This window comes from Aethalodelphis obliquidens, unplaced genomic scaffold (genome assembly GCF_003676395.1).
Source record: "Aethalodelphis obliquidens isolate GAN/ISIS:26980383/991018 unplaced genomic scaffold, ASM367639v1 scaffold35, whole genome shotgun sequence".
In the NCBI taxonomy this organism is placed as follows: Eukaryota; Metazoa; Chordata; class Mammalia; order Artiodactyla; family Delphinidae; genus Aethalodelphis; species Aethalodelphis obliquidens.
Genome location: NW_020837979.1, coordinates 1,600,022 through 1,622,295, shown reverse-complemented (window position 1 = coordinate 1,622,295; position 22,274 = coordinate 1,600,022). Strand labels below are relative to the sequence as shown.

The following is a 22,274-nucleotide window of genomic DNA, read 5'->3' as shown; positions in this document are numbered from 1 at the left end:
GCGGGGCCGGGGAGGATGACAAAGCAAGCCCCAGCACTGGCCGGGGCAGCCCTCCCACCTGCCTGGTACCCCGTTCTCCGAGGGCCCGACACCCCTGCTCCAGCCTCAGTCTGAGCTCCCAGCATCCACGGGCCCAGCTGACTCAGCTCCATCCCACCCTCCCCGCGCTGCCCACCAGCCCGCTTCTCCGCTTCTCCTCCAGGCCGTCCTGACGCCTCCCTTCCCTCACCCACCCACAGAGGGTTCATCCCCTCCAGGCTGAAGGGTTTTAGAGAGAGTCACGGGGAAGGGGGGGCCAGGGCTGCACCCTGGGAATGAAGTGGGCGGAGGGAACACAGGACAAGACTTGTGCATCCAGGAAGAGGTGGCCAATTTGTCCACTGAAACCGATTTTCATCCAAGTGGTGAGCTTGGAACAGTGCCTGCATGAAAGCTTAACATGAAACCAGATATGCTATTTACACCAGGCAGGAAGACCAAACTGTTTTCTTATAGGAAATATCCTTAAAAGAAATAAAACTGAAGCAGACACAGCCGCCTGACACAGTCACTGGTGCAGGATGACTAAGAAAAGCGCTCTAAACAGTGTGTGCTAAGAAGCCCTTGATCTAAGAAACGCAACGCTGGCTGCTTTCGTGCCCTGTTTTTCTCTGACGTGTAACAACCAAGTTTCAGATTCCACATGGGTGATGTTACTGAACGTTTAAAAAACGATCTCACGGCCCTCGTTCCTCGCTTTGAGGACTCAGGGCACAAAGCTCTAGGCGGGAGCCAGGGTCCTCCTGGGTGTGCACCCCCAGGCTGTGGTGACAGCCGGGTGACCGAGCTGGCCGTGCGAGGGGGTGGTGGCTCAGCCCCGAGCCCCAAGCTGGGTGAACAGGGCAAGGGCGAGGTGTGGGCTTCTCTAAGGCCAGGGCCCCTTTAAAATCCTACCCAGGTGTCGCTCACCCACGTATTCGTGTGTTAGGCACCTTTTCTGGAGCACCTGTTCCAGGCCATGCCCTGCGCTGGGGACACAGCAGCCATGGGGAAGTGTCGGGAGGCCACCCACCTGAAGCCTGCATTTCTGAGTGAGAAGCGGCAGGAAGGCAGAACGAAGCGTGAATTCAGTAAGGGACCTTTCCTTACCCCCCAGATGGAGCCTACAGTCACTAGTTATCCCATTCTACACTCTAACCTTCCTCTTTGTTAGGAGAGCCTAGGTACTTTTACTTAGAATTTTAATTAGCATTATTACCCTGCTATCTATTCAAAGAATGTTTAAAGATGTGGAGATGGAATGAAACAGCATGCAATCCAACTATTAGGAACTGGAGCGTGAGGTCAGGAGGACCAAAAGACCAGAGAGTCACAACACTGTCAATCCACTGTACGTCAATTTAAAAAAAAAATAGAAAGAAAGAAAAGAAATCAAACTTGCCTGTACATTAGAATGACTTGGGGAGATGTGCAAACTCCCAAAGCCCAGTCTGCATGCTGGGCCATGAGAGCATCATTGCAGGGAGTGGGGCCCAGGTGTCAGTACTCTCTAAAAACAAAACAAAACACGGCAGAGTCCACGACCCAGGCTGCTCGGACGGCACTGACCCCTGTGCCTCCCTGTGTAAATTGGTGCTGACCTGCCAACTGTGTCCTTATTTCTTGGCGCCCCTCTGCCCCCAAGTGACGATCATGTATTTCCTCCCAGTGACATTCTTATGCTGCCGGGGTCAGGATGGCTGTGTGAACATTCCTATCACACAAAGTCAGGAGGAATGAAACTAGACCGAGCTCCTCCAACTTCCACAAGGTCACGCCCGCACCTGACCTTCTGACTCACCCAGTAACCAGGGCCCAGCTGTCACCTGACTGGCTCGCCCACTGGAGCGACAGAACCCTTTCAGGCTGAGTCACGGCAAAGCAGCCCCGCGGGGCGGGCACTCACCCTCGGTGCCCAGCTTACTGGGAACTCTCACGGTTTCACAGGAATGAGTTACCGGAAAACTATTTCAGATTACAGTCATACGTGTGCGTCTCTTCCCGAGTTAAAAGGAACAACAACATCACAGAAGTATCAAAGGGAGTTTGTATAATTCTCATAATTCAAGAGATCCTGTGTGTAAAGCCACTGCCTTAGAAGAGTCACCTAAATGATTCACGTTCTTTTCGTAAGAAAGTTAATGCTATTCTCTAAAGAAAATAATCACTGGTGGGCAGATTTCTTCTTTCTTTTCCAGCCAAGGTAAAACTTGTGGTGGGTTACTTCTTACTGTAAACTATTTTTTAAACAGCTTCAATTAACAGTCCTCAAATTACAGCAGTCCTATCGAAGGCAGGATTTCTGGTTCCCATCCAATGAAATGTTACAGGCAGTGTCATTTCAGCACCGGATAGTGGCAAGAAAGATAAAAGCACAAATAACAGCCTTCTATTCGTGATGGAATCAGTTAAAAAAACAAGTAACAACGTTTGCTCCAGGTAAGAGTTAAAATTGATAGCTTGGTGACTGCACATAGCCATCAGCTGAGGGCGAGAGGAGAGTGAGCGAGCACAGTTAGTCTGATGAATTTTCTCCCTCCTCCTTTCTCCTTGATCATTTAATGAAAACACCGAGATCCAAAAAAATTGCTCTGCATTTCTACCTTCTTATTCTAGACTTGACGACGGGCTCACACAAGGCTAAGCACATCGTCCAAACACATCCCAGGGGGAAAAAACATATACAAACTTTAATGAATGAATGTCTTCCTTTTTCTTTTTTAAAGCTCTTAAGACCCAACTGTTACTCCAGACACTTGGGAGTTTTCTCCACACTCTCAAGGGAGAGGTCCCCGTGTCCGAGGCCAAGACACAGATGGAGCCCAGACAGAGCATGAGCAGGACCCAGGACCTTCCTCTGGAAACCGATTCAAGTAAGAGTGTCCACGACCTAATACCATTCTTCCCTCCCAGCCACTTCGCCTGGACTCAGTTCTGGAAGCTTCCCGATGTATTGGCAGTATGGGGACAAAAGCAAACAAATGACTGAATGGGACGGATCACAGGCTCCCCACCCCTAACGTCCCATGGTGCTTCCAAGTGGCCCTGGGTTCCAGGCCCAACAAATGGCATTCCTACTTCGGAATCCTCTGAGATGGTCAGCAGGTGCTAGGAACCATCTGACCGCCTGCTGGAGCCAAAAGAGGGCAGGCGTGGCCTCAAACTGTGTGCCGCGAGTTTGCAGGAACTGAGAAATCCGCAGGGCTTGGGAAAGGAAGGTTTCAACACCCCTAGATCCTTCCTTCTACCAACATTCAGACTATTTGGGAATTTTACTGGCGGGGGGACCAATGACACTGATGTGGACATGTGTCTGCATCGTCACAGGTTGCAGAAATCAAACTGACAGAGGGCCTTAGAGGAAAGGCTTTCCCACAGGATCTGGGGTCGGGCTTCAGGAACACTCCTGAAAAAAATCAATTAACTTTGTGTCTCCACACAACTAGGGCACCTACCAGGCACTGCTGGGGGACCACGGACACCTAAGGGGGCGGGAGGAACCCCCAGCGACTGGCTTGTGGGATCTCAGTTCCCAGGCCAGAGGCTGGGCCCAAGCTCCTGGGGTGGGAGCTCCGAGTCCAAACCCCTGGACTAACAGAACCTCAGACCCCAGGAACATCAATCGGAACGAGGCCTGCCGGAGGATCTCATCTCAGCACCAAGACCCAGCTCTGTCCAACTGCCTGCAAACTCCAGTGCTGGACAGACACCTCAGGCCAAACAACCAGTAAGACAGGAATACAGCCCCACCCATCAAAAAAAAAAAAGAAAAAATGAAGTGACAAAAAAATATGTCACAGACGAAGGAGCAAGGTAAAATCCTACAAGACCAAATAAATGAAGACAAAATAGGCAACCTACCTGAAAAAGAATTCAGAGTAATGATAGTAAAGATGATCCAAAATCTCAGAAACAGAATGAGGAAAATACAAGAAACATTTTACAAGGATCTAGAAGAACTAAAGAGCAAACAAACAGTGATGAACAACACAATAACTGAAATTAAAAATACTCTAGGGCTTCCCTGGTGGCGCAGTGGTTGAGAGTCTGCCTGCCGATGCAGGGGACGGGGGTTCACACCCCGATCTGGGAGGATCCCACATGCCACGGAGCAGCTGGGCCCGTGAGCCATGGCCACTGAGCCTACGCGTCCAGAGCCTGTGCTCCACAGCGGGAGGGGCCACAACAGTGAGAGGCCCGCATACCAGGAAAAAAAAAATACTCTAGAAGAAATCAATAGCAGAATAACTGAGGCAGAAGAACGGATAAGTGAGCTGGGAGATAAAATAGTGGAAATAACTACCGTAGAGCAGAATAAAGACAAAAGAATGAAAAGAATTCAGGACAGTCTCAGAGACCTCTAGGACAATATTAAACGCACCAACATCCGAATTACAGGGGTCCCAGAAGAAGAAGAGAAAAGGAAAGGGTCTGAGAAAATATCTGAAGAGATTATAGTTGAAAACTTCCCTAACATGGGAAAGGAAATAGTCACCCAAGTCCAGGAAGGACAGAGAGTCCCACACAGGACAAACCCAAAGAGAAACACGCCAAGACACATAGTAATCAAACTATCAACAGTTAAACACAAAGCAAAAATATTAAAAGCAGCAAGGGAAAAGCAATAACATACAAGGGAATCTCCATAAGGTTAACAGCTGATCTTTCAGCAGAAACTCTGCAAGCCAAAAGGGAGGGGCAGGACATATTTAAAGTGATGAAAGGGAAAAACCTACAACCAAGGTTACTCTACCCAGCAAGGATGCCATTCAGATTTTCAAGAGAAACTAAAACCTTTACAGACAAGGAAAAGTTAAGAGACTTCAGCACCACCAAACCAGCTTTACAACAAATGCTAAAGGAACTTCTCTACACAGGAAACAAAAGAGAAGTAAAAGACCTACAAAACCAAAACAATTAAGAAAATGGTAATAGGAACATACATATCAATAATTACCTTTAATGTAAATGGATTAAATGCTCCAACCAAAAGACACAGACTGGCTAAATGGATACAAAAATAAGACCCGTATATATGCTGTTTACAAGAGACCCACTTCAGACCTAGGGACACATACAGACTGAAAGTGAGGGGATGGAAAAAGATATTCCATGCAAATAGAAATCAAAAGAAAGCTGGAGTAGCAATACTCATATCAGACAAAATAGACTTTAAAATAAAGACTATTACAAGAGACAAAGAAGGACACTACATAATGTTCAAGGAATCAATCCAGGAAGATATAACAATTGTAAATATTTATGCACCCAACACAGAAGCACCTCAATACATAAGGCAAATGTTAACAGCCATAAAAGGGGAAATCAACACTAACACCATCATAGTAGGGGACTTTAACACCCCACTTTCACCAATGGACAGATCATCCAAAATGAAAATAAATAAGGAAATACAAGCTTCAATTAATTGATATTTATAGGACATTCCATCCAAAAACAACAGAATACACTTTCTTCTCAAGTGCTCATGAAACATTCCCCAGGACAGACCATATCTTGGGTCACAAATCAAGCCTTGGTAAATTTAAGAAAACTGAAATCGTATCAAGTATCTTTTCTGACCACAATGCTATGAGGCTAGATATCAATTACAGGAAAAAGAACTGTAAAAAATGCAAACACATGGAGGCTAAACATTACGCTACTAAATAACCAAGAGATCACTGAGGAGGAAATCAAAGAAATACCTCGAGACAATGACAATGAAAACATGATGATGCAAAACCTATGGGATGCAGCAAAAGCAGTTCTAACAGGGAAGTTTATAGCAAACAATCCTACCACAAGAAATAAGAAACATCTCAAATAAACAACCTAACCTTACACCTAAAGCAATTAAGAAAGAAAAACAAAAAAAACCCAAAAAAGTTAGCAGAAGGAAAGAAATCAAAGATCAGATCAGAAATAAATGAAAAAGAAATGAGGGAAATAGCAAAGATCAATAAAAACTAAAAGCTGGTTCTCTGAGAAGATAAACAAAATTGATAAACCATTAGCCAGACTCATCAAGAAAAAAAGGGAGAAAACTCAAATCAATAGAATTAGAAATGAAAACGGAGAAGTAACAACTGACACTGCAGAAATACCAAGGATCATGAGAGATTACTACAAGCAACTATATCCTGATAAAATGGACAACCTGGAAGAAATGGACAAATTCTTAGAAAAACACAACCTCCTGAGACAGAACCAGGAAGAAATACAAAATACAAACAGACCAATCACAGCACTGAAACAGAAACTGTGATTAAAAATCTGCCAACAAACAAAAGTCCAGGACCAGATGGCTTCACAGGCGAATTCTATCAAACATTTAGAGAAAACCTAACGCCTATCCTTCTCAAACTCTTCCAAAATATTGCAGAGGGAGGAACACTTCCAAACTCATTCTACGAGGCCACCATCACTCTGATACCCAAACCAGACAAAGATGTCAGAAAGAAAACTACAGGCCAATATCACTGATGAATATAGATGCAAAAATCCTCAACAAAATACTAGCAAACAGAATTTAACAGCACATTAAAAGGATCATACACCATGATCAAGTGGGGTTTATCCCAGGAATGCAAGGATTCTTTAATATACGCAAATCAATGTGTTACACCATATTAACAAACTGAAGGATAAAAACCATATGATCATCTCAACAGATGCAGAAAAAGCTTGACAAAATTCAACACTCATTTATGATAAAACTCTCCAGAAAGTGGGCATAGAGGGAACTTACCTCAACATAATAAAGGCCATATATGACAAACCCACAGCCAACATCATCCTCAATGGTGAAAAACTGAAACCATTTCCTCTAAGATCAGCAACAATGCAAGGCTGTCCACTCTCACCACTCTTATTCAACGTAGTTTTGGAAGTTTTAGCCACAGCACTCAGAGAAGAAAAGGAAATAAAAGGAATACAAATCGGAAAAGAAGTAAAACTGTCACTGTTTGCAGATGACATCATACTATACACAGAGAATCCTAAAGATGCTACCAGAAAAGTACTAGAGCTAATCAATGAATTTGGTAAAGTAGCAGGATACAAAATTAATGCACAGAAATCTCTTGCATTCCTATACACTAATGATGAAAAATCTGAAAGAGAAATGAAGGAAGCACTCTTATTTACCACTGCAACAAAAAGAATAAAATATCTAGGAATAAACCTACCTAAGGAGACAAAAGATCTGTATGCAGAAAACTGTAAGACACTGATGAAAGAAATGAAAGATGATACAAACAGGTAGAGAGATATACCATGTTCTTGGATTGGAAGAATCAACATTGTGAAAATGACTCTACTACCCAAAGCAGTCTACAGATTCAATGCAATCCCTATCAAACTACCACTGGCATTTTTCACAGAACTAGAACAAAAAATTTCGCAATTTGTATGGAAACACAAAAGATCCCGAATAGCCAAAGCAATCCTGAGAAAGAAAAATGGAGCTGGAGGAATCAGTCTCCCAGAATTCAGACTATACTACAAAGCTACAGTAATCAAGACAGTATGGTACTGGCACAAAAACAAATACAGCTCAATGGAACAGGACAGAAAGGCGGGAGATAAACTCATGCACATATGGTCACCTTATCTTTGATAAAGGAGGCAAGAGTATATAACAGAGAAAAGACAGACACTTCAACAAATGGTGCTGGGAAAACTGGACAGCTACATACAAAAGAATGAAATTAGAACAATTCCTAACACCATACACAAAAATAAACTCAAAATGGATTAAAGACCTAAATGTAAGGCCAGACACTATAAAACTCTTAGAGGAAAACATAGGCAGAACACTCTATGACATAAATAACAGCAAGATCTTTTTTGATCCACCTCCTAGAGTAATGTAAATAAAAACAACAATAAACAAATGGGACCTAATGAAACTTAAAAGCTTTTGCACAGGGGCTTCCCTGGTGGCGCAGTGGTTGAGAGTCCGCCTGCCGATGCAGGGGACACGGGTTCGTGCCCCGGTCCGGGAAGATCCCACATGCCGCAGAGCGGCTAGGCCCGTGAGCCATGGCTGCTGAGCCTGTGTGTCCGGAGCCTGTGCTCTGCAACGGGAGAGGCCACGACAGTGAGAGGCCCGTGTACTGCAAAAAAAAAAAAAAAAAAACCCAATACAAAAATGGGCAGAAGACCTAAATAGACATTTCTCCAAAGAAGACATACAGATTGCCAACACACACATGAAAGGATGCTCAACATCACTAATCATTAGAGAAATGCAAATCAAAAGTACAGTGTGGTATCACCTCACACCTGTCAGAATGGCCATCATCAAAAAATCTACAAATAATAAATGCGGGAGAGAGTGTGGAGAAAAGGGAACCCTCCTGCACTGTTGATGAGAATGTAAATTGATACAGCCACTATAGAGAACAGTATGGAGGTTCCTTAAAAAACTAAAAATAGAACTACCATGTGACCCAGCAATCCCAATACTGAGCACATACCCTGAGAAAACCATCAAAGAGTCACATACCACAATGTTCACTGCAGCACTATTTACAGTAGCCAAGACATGCAAGCAACCTAACTGTCCATCAACAGATGAATGGATAAAGAAGATGTGGCACGTATATACGATGGAATATTATTCAGCCATAAAAAGAAACGAAATTGAGTTATTTGTAGTGAGGTGGATGGACCTAGAGTCTGTCATACAGAGTGAAGTAAGTCAGAAAGAGAAAAACAAATACCGTACACTAACACATATATATGGAATCTAAAAAAAAAATGGTTCTGATGAATCTAGGGGCAGGACAGGAATAAAGGACAAAGGCAAGGGGAAGGGTAAGGTGGGACGAAGTGAGAGAGTGGCATGGACATATATATACTACCAAATGTGAAACAGATAGCTAGTGGGAAGCAGCCGCATAGCACAGGGAGGTCAGCTCAGTGCTTTGCGACCACCTAGAAGGGATAGGGATAGGGATAGGGATAGGGATAGGGATAGGGATAGGGATAGGGAGGGTGGCAGGGAGACGCAAGAGGGAGGAGATATGGGGATATACGTATGCATGTAGCTAATTCACTCTGTTATACAGCAAAAACACAACATTGTAAAGCAATTATACTCCAATAAAGATGTTAAAAAAATCATTTAAATATTTTTTTTTTCTGGAGAGAGCCCATAGCTTTCATCAGAAATACTTTTTAATGAGCAAAGGAAAAAAAGATTTAAAAACACTGCATCCGAATTTTAGAGTAAAAATTGACGTTCTCGTGGAAAAGTCCCTGTCTTGAAAGTGCCTTGTATCTTTGAAATTACAGAGTTAATTACTCAGGTGAGATGAACTGACATTAGATATTGACCTTCTAAGGTCAGTAAGATATAAGTATTTTCTTAAACAAAAGAAAAAGTACACATACCTTTTTTCCAAATCTCTGATTTTCTCTCTTAGTGGTTCAACGATCTAAAACGAAAATAACCAGCATCAGTTTTCAAGCAGAAACCCAGTCCTCCACCACGCTCACCCACTCTGATGTTCCAGAGGGACAGGACGTGATGTGAAACAGATTTTAATTCCTTCTACGATTCACCTCCAACTTGAGGTTAAGTAAGACCCCGTGACTCACAATCCTAGAATCGAGATGCTGAAATGCGTGTTGGAATCTCTCGCTCCAGAGATGCCTAAGCCCTCAGGACATTCACCTTTTTCCTTCCCGACCTCACGGGCAAAGTCAAAGGGGGTTCAGGCTCGTGAAAACAGGTGATCACCACCCCCACTTCTCTTCAGGTGAGAGAGAGGACCCCCGGGGGCTGCCCCCGGTGTGTCGCCCGCCATCAGCACAGCGCCTGCATCGCAGGCCGTGTGTCCACTGCATTCGCGGGCCAGGGCCGGGGCTGCACAGGACAGCCGGTATGTGCCTCCAAGTCCCCGTGAGCAGCTCCCAGCGCTCCCGCAGCCCAGATTACAACAGTCTGTCTGCACCGACGCTGGACTAAAACACGAGCAATTATTTTAACCAGAAGGTGTGAAGTGGGCTAGAGTTGGCGGCTTTCAGTGAGGCAGGCCGCAGCCTCCCCTCCGCTCGTGCGCCCGCCCTGCTCTGTGTGTCCCCGGGTGCTCGCAAACGAGCCGGGTCGTGTTTCCTGCTGGCACCTGCTCAGGTGAGTGGAGGGTGGCCCCTGCCCCCATGCCTGGTGAAGGTCCTCACTGCCGTCCCTCTAGGAGCCTGGAAAGGCTCCCCTGAAAAGTCCCGTAAGAGCTTCAATCCATCTCGCCTGCAGGGCAGCTTTAACACACCGCACCTTCGCAAATGGACGAAAGCTGACACAGGCGCGGCCGCAGCCTAAAAGTCCTTCTTAAATGAGGGAATGATTCCGCGAGATGGCTTCAGAATCACAGGTCGGCATCATGCGGCCACGATAAAGACACCAGCGCAAGCAAAGGGACTGAAGTGGACCAAATTGGCAGGAAAAGGAGGGGCAAAGTTTGGAAAAGAGACTAACCTCTTCAATCCTGCTTTCAATCTTGAGTTCACCATTTTCCTGGATGGACCTGTTGAGTAGAAAACTACAAAACTGAGACCAGGAAGACTCTGTGACTCCCAGGTGTATTTCTGAACAAATCACCGCAACACAGGCCAAAGGGTGCACTTAGCCCCCTCCTCCCCAAGAACCCGTCCCGGGCACCAACCCCCCAGGATGGCGGGGGAGGAGGGGGCTGGGGGTAGCCCCTCAGCGCCGTACCCCAGGCTCACCACCACCTGACGGGGCGCTTCTGTTAAACTAAGACCATCTCACTTTCACATTCCACCCAACACGGGATTGTAAATTAGAGGCAGGAAGCGTGTCTATAGGGAGTACAAGTTTCTCTGCTGGGCTTTCCTGGGATTTAATGCAAAATGGAGTTTTTCCAAGTGCAAAGACAGAGCTCCTTTAATGGGGCCTGAGCAGCCCTCCAGCCACACACAGGGGCCTCTGTCAGGAGACACACACCAGCCCCGGCGGGAAGAATTGGGTCAACACGGCCCCAGCTGCCCTGCAAACCCCACTGGACGTGAAGAGCCCGGTGGGGGCAGAGCGACCCTCCCCGGCTGCCCGCAGCTGCGCTGACTTCCCAAGCCTGCTGCCACCGCAGTGCGACTGCTGCTCTTTGACAGTCACACCAAGAAGTACAAAGTGGAGGGGATTTTTCTTTAAATGTAAAACTGTACTCACGGCACCAAATTTGTTTTTACAATAATGCTTATGACTTTCGCTGATTTTTTTTTTTTTTTTTTTTTTTTTAAGAATACTGACACAAGGATTTGACTTTTACAAGTGTCCCTCATGCTCTGCTGAGCAACACAAATAATGCTCACTCAGGCCAGAAGGTCCCCGGGCCCTCCCTCCCCTGGGACGGACAGTGGGCTCAAGCATCCACTGGTCTGCTCCTGGGGGTGAGGGCAGCCTCGGTTTCCCTAAGAGGCTTTGGAAAGGTGCCCCTGAGTGCTTTGCTCAAGCCGCCCAGAAATGCCATTTACATTTCAGGAGCCTGAAAGCTCAGGTCCACCCTCTTCTGTCTACAAGGCCAGGAAGGCCTGAGGCGGGCACCAAGGAGCCGCCACGGCTGCCTCGAGATTCACCGTCACATCTGAGCTGGACTTGGGTCAGCGTGATAACCAGCTGCGTCCTCCAGAACACCCCAGGACAGAAGACGCGCTGGACGTGTGAACACCAAGAAGCTCAGTTCCGCTTTTACATCGTCCTCAATCAGCCCATGACGTCACGGTGTATATGCAACAATGAAATGTATCCTCTCAACCCAAACGTAACAGCCGAGTTATTAAAAACAATTACCTCATATTAACCAAGTTGCCCCAAATAGCTGTAAGAGAAAGAGAAAGGAGCAGTCAATATTTAAGTTCACAACATTCAAGGACTCCAACTAATACAATATTAATTTTTAACCAATACCTTAAAGTTGCCTATGAAAACTATAGCTCACGAAGACAATAAAATGCACACTTTCAAAATAATAAGTCCTGGGACTTCCCTGGCGGTCCAGCGGTTAGGACTCCGTGCTTCCACTGCAGGGGGTGCAGGTTCGATCCCTGGTCGGGGCACTAAGACCCTGCATGCTGCACGGTGCAGCCGGTAATACATACATACGTACCTACATAAATAAAATAATAAGTGCGACTAAACATAAGTGAAAAGATGACCCTATATACCCCTGACTCGGGCATAACCTTCTGGGGCCTGGAGTGCCACGGTGCACGTGCTTTGATACGCAGTACGTCCCCAGCCTTTGAGGAAGAGCCGGTCACGGGAATCAAAGACCTGCAAGAATCAAAGAGATCCCAGGGCTCAGTCCAACCCCTCCCCTCCAATGTCGATGAGACCGAGACTCAGAGAAGCAGAGGATGGCCTGACCCTGTGGCCGTCCTCTCTCTCAGCCCTCACCCAGCTCCCCTACATCACAGCCTCGTCTGCTGGGCCACCTCCCTGACGGCAGACAGCTGAGTAACCGCGTCTAAACCGGTCCGGCTGCCGCAGTGGATTTGACCAGGGGTGACTTTACAGACACACTAGACCACGACACGCACTTGAAGTTACTGACCAGAGGGTACCTCACAGAGAGGCGCCCACAGAGAACGGTGTCGCTAAGGCTCTGTCCACATGCCGACACGGCCCCACGTGAGCACTCCCCCCCAGGAGCACTCAGGTGCTGCCAGATGCTGGGGAAGCAGGGAGCAAACACACACACACCCTGGAGTCCGGGGCTGGCAATCCTGGGAGCTTCGGAAGGCCCCGAGGTGAGGGGCGACACTAGGCATGTTCTCACTGCATCTGCCGATACCCAGCACGGGGGCTAATAAACGTTCACTGCAGAGTTCTCAGTGTCCAAAATCATGCTCCTTGCAAGAGCTTCCCATTGTGAACAAGGGGCATGATGAAACCATAAAAGCACAGCCCTCTTCCAATACAAGAGGAAACTATGATCGAAAAGATAATAAATAAGTAGAAAGTGGCAAGTAAGCAAGAAATGGGAGAAATTAAAATGGAGCTGTACTATATTCATTACTCATTATAAAACAAAGAATGTTTATGCCTTTGGACCATGGGATCCTACTTTTGAGGATTATCCTCAGGAAATAAGTATACACACAAGAAAGCGGCCTTCACGAGGCACAGCCTTATTTATAATTAAGAAAAAGAGTAAACCAAAATACATTACAATTGGGGAACTATTACATAAATTATGATATAGCCATTCACGTGATGAAATCATAAAGTCATTAAATATGACTGTAACAATTATCAAAAAAGATAAGCGATAACAGGTGTTGGTGAGGGTGCAGAGAAAAGGGAGCCCTGGTTCACTCACTGTGCAGCCGCTACGGAAAACGGTGCAGAGGTTCCTCAAAAAATTAAAAACAGAACTACCACCCGATCCAGCAATTCCACTCCAGGCTATTTATCCAAAGGCAATGAGAACACTAATTCCGAAGGATACATGTACCTCCATGTTCACTGCGGCACTATTCACAACAGCCAGGATACAGACGTCAGGTGAGCGTCCACTGACGGATGAATGGGTAAAGAAGATATGGTGTATATACACAATGGAATATGATTCAGCCACAAAAAGAGGGAGATCCTGCCATGTGCGGCAACACTGCTGGATCCTCAAGGCATTACACCAAGTGAAATGTCAGAGAAAAGCAAATACCGTAGGATCTCACTTACATGTAGAATCTAAAAACAAACAACAAAAACCCAAGCTCACAGGTACAGAGAACAGATCAGCGGTTGCCAGACGTGGGAGGTGAGGGATGGGTGGTGTGAAGTGGGGTTAAAATAAGTCCTGGGGATGTCGTGTACAGCATGTGGCTGTAGTTAACAACACTGTCCTAGTATTTGAAGGAAGCTGCTAAGACAGTGAGTCTTCCAGGATCTCATCACACACGCACACAAATCTAACTGTGGGGCTTCCCTGGTGGCGCAGTGGTTGAGAGTCCGCCTGCCGATGCAGGGGACACGGGTTCGTGCCCCGGTCCGGGAGGATCCCACGTGCCGCGGAGCGGCTGCGCCCGTGAGCCATGGCCGCTGAGCCTGCGCGTCCGGAGCCTGTGCTCCGCAACGGGAGAGGCCGCAACAGTGAGAGGACCGCGTACCGCCAAAAAAAAAAAAAAAAAATCTGTAACTGTGTGGTGACGGATGTTAAGTAAACTTATGGTGATCATTTCCCAACACACACGCACATTGAATCATCACATGTACACCTGAAACTAATAAAACGTTATATATCAATTACATCTCAATAAAAATATGGCAACGAAACCATGCTGCAACCTGATAATGCAGGTGTGACGGCCCCAGACGAGAAAATATATCTGCTACTAAAAATTACACAGAAAAAAAAAAGACTGTCTGAAGACGCCAAAATACTGAGTTCAAATGCTGACTATTTTTTCCGTGTATCTATGTGCTTACCTTGCTTTGTAAAAAGGAGGGAAAAGGTTCTTGAGCCCCTGCTAAGCTGCATGCCCCCGTCCCCGTCTCTGTCTGGGTCACTGCTCACCTGGGATGCCAGGTGCCCGTGAACCAGGAGGTGCAGACCCTGCAACACTCGTCCTCACCGTGGACCTTGTCTCATTCTGGCTTCAGGATTAGCTCCTCAAAGCAGCCCGGAAGCGTCCCCCTCTCTCTGTGCCAGGGAGCTAACTGCGCCTGAGATGACCCGGGCCCTAAGGTGCCTTCCGAGTGGTGACAGCCTTTTGACCGTCTTCCCAAATCATCCCGCGGTTATTAGTTTATTCCGTTTTCTCCTTCTCAACCTCTTCCTGAATCTCTTTAAAATGTCTATTTTGGAGACATTTCTCGGTCCTCCTGCGGTCACCTAGAGCACCTGAGAGCAGGTAAGTCTGCCCTCCCCCTCCCGGGAAGCAGACACACAGGTCTCCCGAGTCATCCCCCCGGCCCCAGCAGGGCTCTGCTTCTTCGTCTCCCTCGGGAAGCGCGGGCGGCCCGGGATCTGCCGGGGAAGACGCGCACCTCAGGAGCTTCGCCGCCCTTTACAGACGGATAATGCGGACCGTGGGCGGGAAATGCCCCTTCGCGGCACCCGGACACGCGCCCTCCTCCCCAGCTGCTCTTCCCTGCCCACCCCAGGGCTTTGTGACCCCCGCCCCACCATCGGACCCCCACAGGACTCCGCACCTCCTCACCACTTCAGCTGCCTTTACAGGGTCTCCGTGCACCTCGCCGGGGCACTCCATTCTCGGGACAGCGCCCCCCCTCCCCCGCAGGGTACGCTGTGGCCCCCCGTGTGGCCATGGTGACCACGGCACCTCTTTTTAACTGGCAGCTTAGGGTGGGTCTCCCTGCAAGAGCAGGAGTGTCCTTATTCACACTCAAAACACCAAGCACGGGCAGGCCAGGCACAAAACCAGCCAAACGGAGGTCAGGGAATGCTTTTCCTTTCTCACAAACATCACTTGCTTAGTCCTTTTTATCTTCAGAAGCAGAGCCGCCTTCTGGGCTCAGCAGGAGATGGATGCCCTGGGAGGAGAAGGGCAGCAGAGGTCCCTGGGGAGGGAAGACGAGGCTGCAGGTCAGGGTGGGCCTTGGGGGCTGTGTTCCTGACAAGCTCCCCCAGGGATTCTGCCCATGAACTTCCCCTTAGGTAGCTGGGCCCTGGTTAGCAGGTGACCAGCATCACTCAGTGTGGTGAAGGCAGCAGGGTTTCAGCACCAGAGGAAGCAGGGGTGTGAGGGGCAGACGGGCAGGGGAGAAGCGAGCTGAAAGCAGAGGACAGGGCGTCAGGATGGGCCGGGAGGTCAGGGCGGGTGTGACACGGGTTTGTCACAGGCTAAGAGCTGGGGGGCGGCTGCGGGAGGGATAACGGCTGGGACAAACGCACTCTCGCCTCCTCTCCATCCCACAGTGACGGGGAGAGGTGTCTAACGGGGGGCAGGAACAGACTCTGAACAGACCCGGCCTGGGTCTCAGGACAAGGACAAGGTGGCGCAGGGACTCGGTGGCGCTGGAATGACCCCAGGGCCCTTGCAGGCGCCTTCCGGGCTCACCATTTCCAAGCCCAAGGTCACGCTGTCACTCCCACGTCACAGCTGAAGACCAGAGCCAAGAGGAGCACCTGTGGCTTGTCAGGTCACCCCACAGCCGTGTGACAGGGCCATGCGGGGGCCTCCTTCCCAGGCCTGCATAGCCCGTCTAGGGCCCGGGCTCATCCCCACTCCCACGGAGACAGGCACCTTGTTTTCCCCAAACCGGCTGCTAAGCTCATTCCCCCCAGACGCCCATGGGACACGTGATCAAACCCCAACTGAGCACGGAGACCTCGTGAAATCCTCAGGGCCACGCAGCCCACTGACCGAGAAAGATGCTCCACCTGCGCAGGTAGAAACGCTTCATCCAGAGGCAGATTCACAGTGGAAACCCGTACCGCCCAGGCTCCTGGGCTCATCCGAACCACGCACCGTCTGTGGAGAAAGTTCCAGGACGCTGCAGTGCGGGCGCCTTCCCCCGGCCGCCCCTGCTCCTCTCGGGTCCCGAGACAGGGCTCAGCAGAGGCCAGGCCCAGCCCGTCTGCCGCACTCCACAGCGTCAGCGTGATGTTCAGAGAGCGAGACCCTCCCTGGTGCCACAGGTGACACATCCCATCAGAGGAGGGGTCCTGGCCCTCCCCGCAGTCTGCGCAGCCGGTCAGAACCAGCGTGCACGTGGGCCTCGGTTGCTGAAAACACCGGATCCTGCAGCCCAGGGCCAGCCGGCAGGACCGTGACCACCCGAGGGCAGACAGGTCACCCACGGGGGCTCCAACAACCACGCCGGCCGAGCTGTCCTCAGGGGCAGACTTGCCAGCCGAGTCTCTGGGAAGGGGACCCTCCAGCCCCGCTGTGTGAGTCCCAACCGTCAGGTTAGACGCCACCAGAGAACAGACTCTGCTTTTCAAATTCCCACCCCACAGACCCATGAGGGTGGTGAAACAGCCGTTGCTCTGTGCAAGTCCCGAAGGGGTCGGTCACGCAGCGGAACAACCAGAACCAGAGCACAGGCAGGTGCTTTAATCTCCCATCGACCCAGGATCCGGGCAAAGTTCCTCCCGCCTGGGCAGAAAGGGTGGCTGAGGTCCCGGGGCCCCCATCCCTACCACGCAGGCTGCCTGCCTTGTGTGATCACAGCATCAAACGCGCCCACGAAAGAGGAGCCCTGCTCACCTCCCACGAACCCTCACAACTCCGGCCCCCGAGGAACAGATACAGACCCTGCGGTGGCTCAACTGAAGGCCTTCAAAGCAGACAAGGACACGCATCCTAAACCGATCAGAGGGTTCAAATTACAAGATACTATTCTGTTTAAAATTCTCCAGATAAGGCACGGGGCTGTCAGAGGAGGGAGCTTCCCCGCCTCCAGGTCTCCCTAAAACCATCAGGTGGCTAAGGGTCAGGCAGCATCACACACGAAGGGCAGCAGCCACGGAATGGGGAGCCCTCCTGCCCCCCGACCCGAGGGGAGCTGGCCTGGAACGCTGCCCCACCAGCCCCCCGACCCGAGGAGAGCTGGCCCGGAACCCTGCCCCACCAGCCGGACCTGCGTTCATGCCAGCGGTTACACAGAATGGAAGCTGCCCAGATGAGGTGGTCTGGCGACTGGCATCCTTCCCAGGCCACGCGCGGAGGCCCTGCGCCAGCCCTGCTTCCCTCCAGAGACACCTCCTCCAGGACGGCCTCCGGGACGAGCCCCAGCACAAGCCCTCCAGCTCCCCACCCCGCAGCCTCCAGAGGCCCAGCTGGCGGGTCCCCAAATGCGGCACAGAACACCTAAGTGACTCACACCTCCCCAGAGACTTTCCTAAGAAAGCTGCCCCAACATTTCCATGAGAAAAATCTGTGCCCCAAAGTGGTTAAAACGCAAGAAACTGTGGGCGTTGTAGGTAACATCGGTCCCTTCAGAAAGTCTTTACATGTAAAAATGTCACTTATTAACTGAGATGAGAGACTTAGTAGAATCCATTTCTGCTTGTTCACACTAGACACACGTTTAAAACTTCATGCAGGTGTATTTACGCATAAGAGTCTGAGAAACACAAGGAAGGCCTTTCTAGGCTCTGGTATCACTGCAATTTCCACAGCCCGCAGGGAGGAAGCCTGAAATAAGTTCCCTAAGGTCTGCAGGGGAGCCGAAGTGTTAGGTCCGTCCAGGTAGGGCAGCACCACACTTGCAAAGTGCAGCATGACCCATGAGATCCCCAAGCCGGTCAGGCAGTAGAGACCCCAAACTCAACTGTCATCTCGAGGACTCCCGCTGCTGGAGGAGCCCGGAGAGGGGACAGTGCCCGGCCCCCGGGACCCTCGAGGTAGACAGGGCAGAGGCTCATTCGGACCAGAGCTACACAGCATTTCCCCGGAAGCCCGTCGGAAATGCAGATTCTCAGGCCCCGGCAGGGCTCCCCAATCAGAAACTCAGGGGGTGGGGAGCCACCAGGGTTTAACAAGTGCTCCGGCCGATCTCCCCGCAAGCTGAGAGCCCACCTCTGTTCCCCTCCCTGCTCAAGGCCTCCGAAGGCTCCGCGTTCTAAGACAAACGGTTAAACGGTTCTAAGACAACCGTTAAACAACAAAATAAACTTAGTTACCAAAGGGGGAAGGGGGGAGGGATAAATTAGGAGTTTGGGATGAACATATACACACTACTGTATACAAAATCGGTAACCAACAAGGACCTACCACATAGCACAGGGGACTATATTCGATACCTTGTAATAACCTACAATGGAAAAGAATCTGAAAAGGATATATGTATACGTATAACTGAATCACTTTGCTGTACACCTGAAACTAACACAATACTGTAAATCAACTATACTCCAATATAAAATAAAAATTAAACTAAAATAAAAACCAAACCGATGTCACAAGAGCCCTGCCGCCTCTCCCTCTGTGATGGGCACAGCTCTGGGCGCCCCTCTCCCCAGGTGGCCGGCAGACCCTCGCGCTCCTGCCCCAGCGAGTCCCTCGAGCCCACGGCCCCGGTCCGGCCCCCTCGTCAGGCTCCGGCCAGCGCAGGCCCCGCGCGGCTGCGCTTCCGTGACTGCCCTCCCACGTGGCACTCCTGCCTTCTCTCCAGGTGACTCGTCCCTGTCCTGCCCCTGCTCCGGATTCCAAGTCTCCACATCACTCCCACCGCCCACTCCGTTGATCGTGCCCCACGCGTATTACACGTACTATATTATGTTCATCCCACACAAAGGCAGGAAACGGAAGACGATGAAGGGAGACGTGCATGCACACACAGAAGTTCCAGCGTGCGGGGTTCTGCGGGGTGCCCCCCTCAAAGCCAGCCCCACGGGACACCCCGCCCGCCCCCCGCCCCCCAGGGCTCCGTCCCCGCAGCAGGGCTCCCCCCGCCCCACCAGGCTCACACCTGCCAGCCCACGCCCGGCAGGCAGGAGTCCAGGGAGGGTGCAGAGCTGCGAGCGACACCCAGCCACAGGCCCGGGGGGCAACACAGGCGGCGCTTAGCCCTGAGTCTGAACATCTGGGGCAGGTGGATCACATCCTGGCTCCTCAGCTGCACGGCTCTCCTCCAACAGCAGCTCCTCTCGCTGAAGGGTTCCCACCCCCGGGCAGATCTCCAGCCCTGCCTCCTGGCCCTGAGGGCCCCCAGTCCCTGCACCTGTCACCTCCGCCCTGGGCTCCGGGGTCCAACCCCGTGCACCTCTCCACCCGCTGACCCCCGGGCCTCCAGGGTGCCGCGCCCCTCACAGCCCAGGCCTCGCACCTCCCTCCAAACACCTGGACCACGTTCTTAAGAACCACATGGGGAAACGGAAAAATCGTCCTAAGATCTGTTTCCACCCCCAGAACACAGCTGACCCCAGGGTGCGGGGTTTCCACACCACCAACCAGCGCTCCGGCCCCCTGGACGCCAACGAGCTGCCCTGAGCGCAGACCCCGCAGGTGAGGGGCTCAGGCCCACAGGATGGCACACTTCACCACCACCAGGCCCGGGGCCACCTGTGCTTCTCACAACCAACTGGCTGCAAGTCAGGGCTCCACGACCCCCTCCTTGGGTTTGATAATTTGCTAGAAAGACTCACAGGACTCAGAGAGACAGTCTCCTTACGACGGCCGGTTTATCAGGAAGGACGCAGCTCAGGAACAGACGAATGGATACTCTCGGAGGGACCAGAGCCTCCACGGCCTCTCCAGGCAGCACCCTCCCAGCTCCTCACCCACCGAGGAGCGCGCCACACCTCACTGTTGACTTTTTACAAAGCTTCCGGAGGTGGCGGGGTGAGGCTGACAGTGACCTGCCCCGTTCCAGGCCAATCTAGGGCCCACCCTGAGTCACCCCCAAGCAAAAACTCAGGGTGATCAAAAGGGGCATCTTAGGAACAATAGAAGACACCCCTATGGCTCAGGAAACCCCAAGGGTTTTAGGAGCTCTGCGCCAGGAACGGGGACCAAGACCACAGATATCTTCCTGGGAACCACTCGAGGCACGAGAAAACAGCTGCAGCTTACCTCACAAAGGACAATTAACACCCCCCATGTGTTAAGAGCTCTTAAGAATGAGGGGAAAGATGACCAAAAACTCAACAGAAAAATGGGCAAAAGCTGAACAGTCCTCGGAAAAAGATACATTAGCATCCTTTAACCCTTGGAAAGATGCTTGACGTCACCCCTAGGAAGAGGATGCACACTAAAGGAGACACCACTTCTGCCTGGTGAGCTGTCCACACGCTCTGACGCGGGTGTTCTGGGGCAGGGCTCGGGGGACCACACGCACAAGCTTACTCGCGGCAGCAGTGTTTCCAAGAGCAGAGTGTCTGAAACAAGGAAAACGCCTTGCTCAGGAGCCTGGCCACGGAGAATGCAGGGCACACACACAGGAGAGATACACAGAGCAAAGGTGAGCTCCGCACGCCGATACCAGAGCCTTCCAGGGAATACTGTGCAGGAAAGGAAAAGAGGGCGAACCGTCCATGTGATTCACTACCTTCTGGTAGCGATGAGTAGCAGGTGTGTATATACACACAGCCTAATGCCTGGATTTGCAGAAAGAAACCAACGATGCATAAAATGGACTAATGACAGTGGGAAGAGGGTGGAGGCCAGGGATTGCAGCAAGACACGTCTGCACATAGCTTTTTATTCAGTTTGACTTCTGAACCATGGAAATGGCTTACACACTTTAACAATCAGAAAGAAAAGAGAAATCCTAAAATAAACGGAGCACAAACAGAAAAATAAACCTGACTTGTATCAGGCATAGAAAAACATGTTTCATGGAGCTTTTCAACACAATAACTGTACACCCTGAGATAGATTCTAAGGACAAAAAGAACTACGGAGAAATTCTGAATTTTCTTAAGCTTGTCGTTGGTACTGGTAACGAGGCAATGATTCTGAAACCGGTATGGCTGGTAGTAGAGAGCAAATGAGTTTTTCCTGACGTCAGAAACAATATTTTCATAGTGGGAGGGAGGAAATAGCAATATGGGAAGTGGGCAGGGGAGGAAGAACCCCGTTATGATTTAAACTGGGGGCATCGGCATAAACTCACAACTGGAAAGAATTCACACCTGTCCTGGCTCTGTCCACTGCGAAAGCTGGAAGCAAGGACACCTCGGTGAGTGCTCAGACCCTGAGTTCTAATCCATACTCTCCACTGAGAGGAAGCAGGGCTCCTTGTAGAAATGGCTGATTCCAGGTTTGGGGCACAGAAAACACAAGATGAGCCTGGAGCATCTGGAGATCAAGGAAGTGCTCAAAGATGGAACCTCTAGTCCATAGTGACTTTAAAAAAAATAAAAGAGGGGCATAAATTGATGGTGGTCCTCAAAATATGTTCACATCCTAATTCCGAGAACCTGGGAAACTGACCTTACTTGGAAAAAGGATCTTAGCAGGTGTAATCAAGGATCTTGAGACCAAAAGACCACCTTAGATTATCCAGCTGAGCCCTCGAACCCGTGACCTTCTAAGGGACGGAGGGACCTGACAGACAGCAGGGAAGGGGCCACAGGACCAGCACCGGGAATGAAGCACCCGCAGCCTGAAGGCAACTTGAGGGGACCACGGCGGCCCTGCCGACACCTCAACTTCTGACTCCGGCCCCCAGAATCGTGGGAGAATCAATTTCCCTCGTTTTAAAGCCACCTAGTTCCTAGCAATTTATTACAGCAGCCCCAAAAAAGCTAACAGGGAGGGAGGGAGGGAGGGAAGGAGGGAAGGAGGGAAGGAGGGAAGGAGGGAAGGAGGGA

At 50.2% G+C, this 22,274-nt stretch overlaps 1 protein-coding gene across 11 annotated transcripts in view; it reads right to left on the bottom strand.

Annotated features, from left to right (window-relative positions):
• The window catches only part of UXS1 (UDP-glucuronate decarboxylase 1), a 73,803-nt gene that overhangs the window by 45,734 nt on the left and 5,795 nt on the right, over positions 1–22,274 (bottom strand). For 5 of the 11 annotated variants that reach the window (XR_003437608.1, XM_027128688.1, XM_027128682.1 and 2 more), the window contains exons 2-4: positions 11,837–11,864; positions 10,505–10,568; positions 9,421–9,464 (exon numbers count right to left, since the gene is read on the bottom strand). Coding sequence is in view for 8 of the 11 variants with exons in the window: in XM_027128688.1 (XP_026984489.1) it covers positions 9,421–9,464; positions 10,505–10,568; positions 11,837–11,864 (136 nt within the window). In the remaining 3 variants the exon portion in view is untranslated. Of the gene's footprint in view, positions 1–9,420; positions 9,465–10,504; positions 10,569–11,520; positions 11,596–11,622; positions 11,814–11,836; positions 11,865–22,274 lie in introns of those variants that run through there. The other 6 variants (XM_027128684.1, XM_027128681.1, XM_027128685.1 and 3 more) reach the window with 4 other exon arrangements.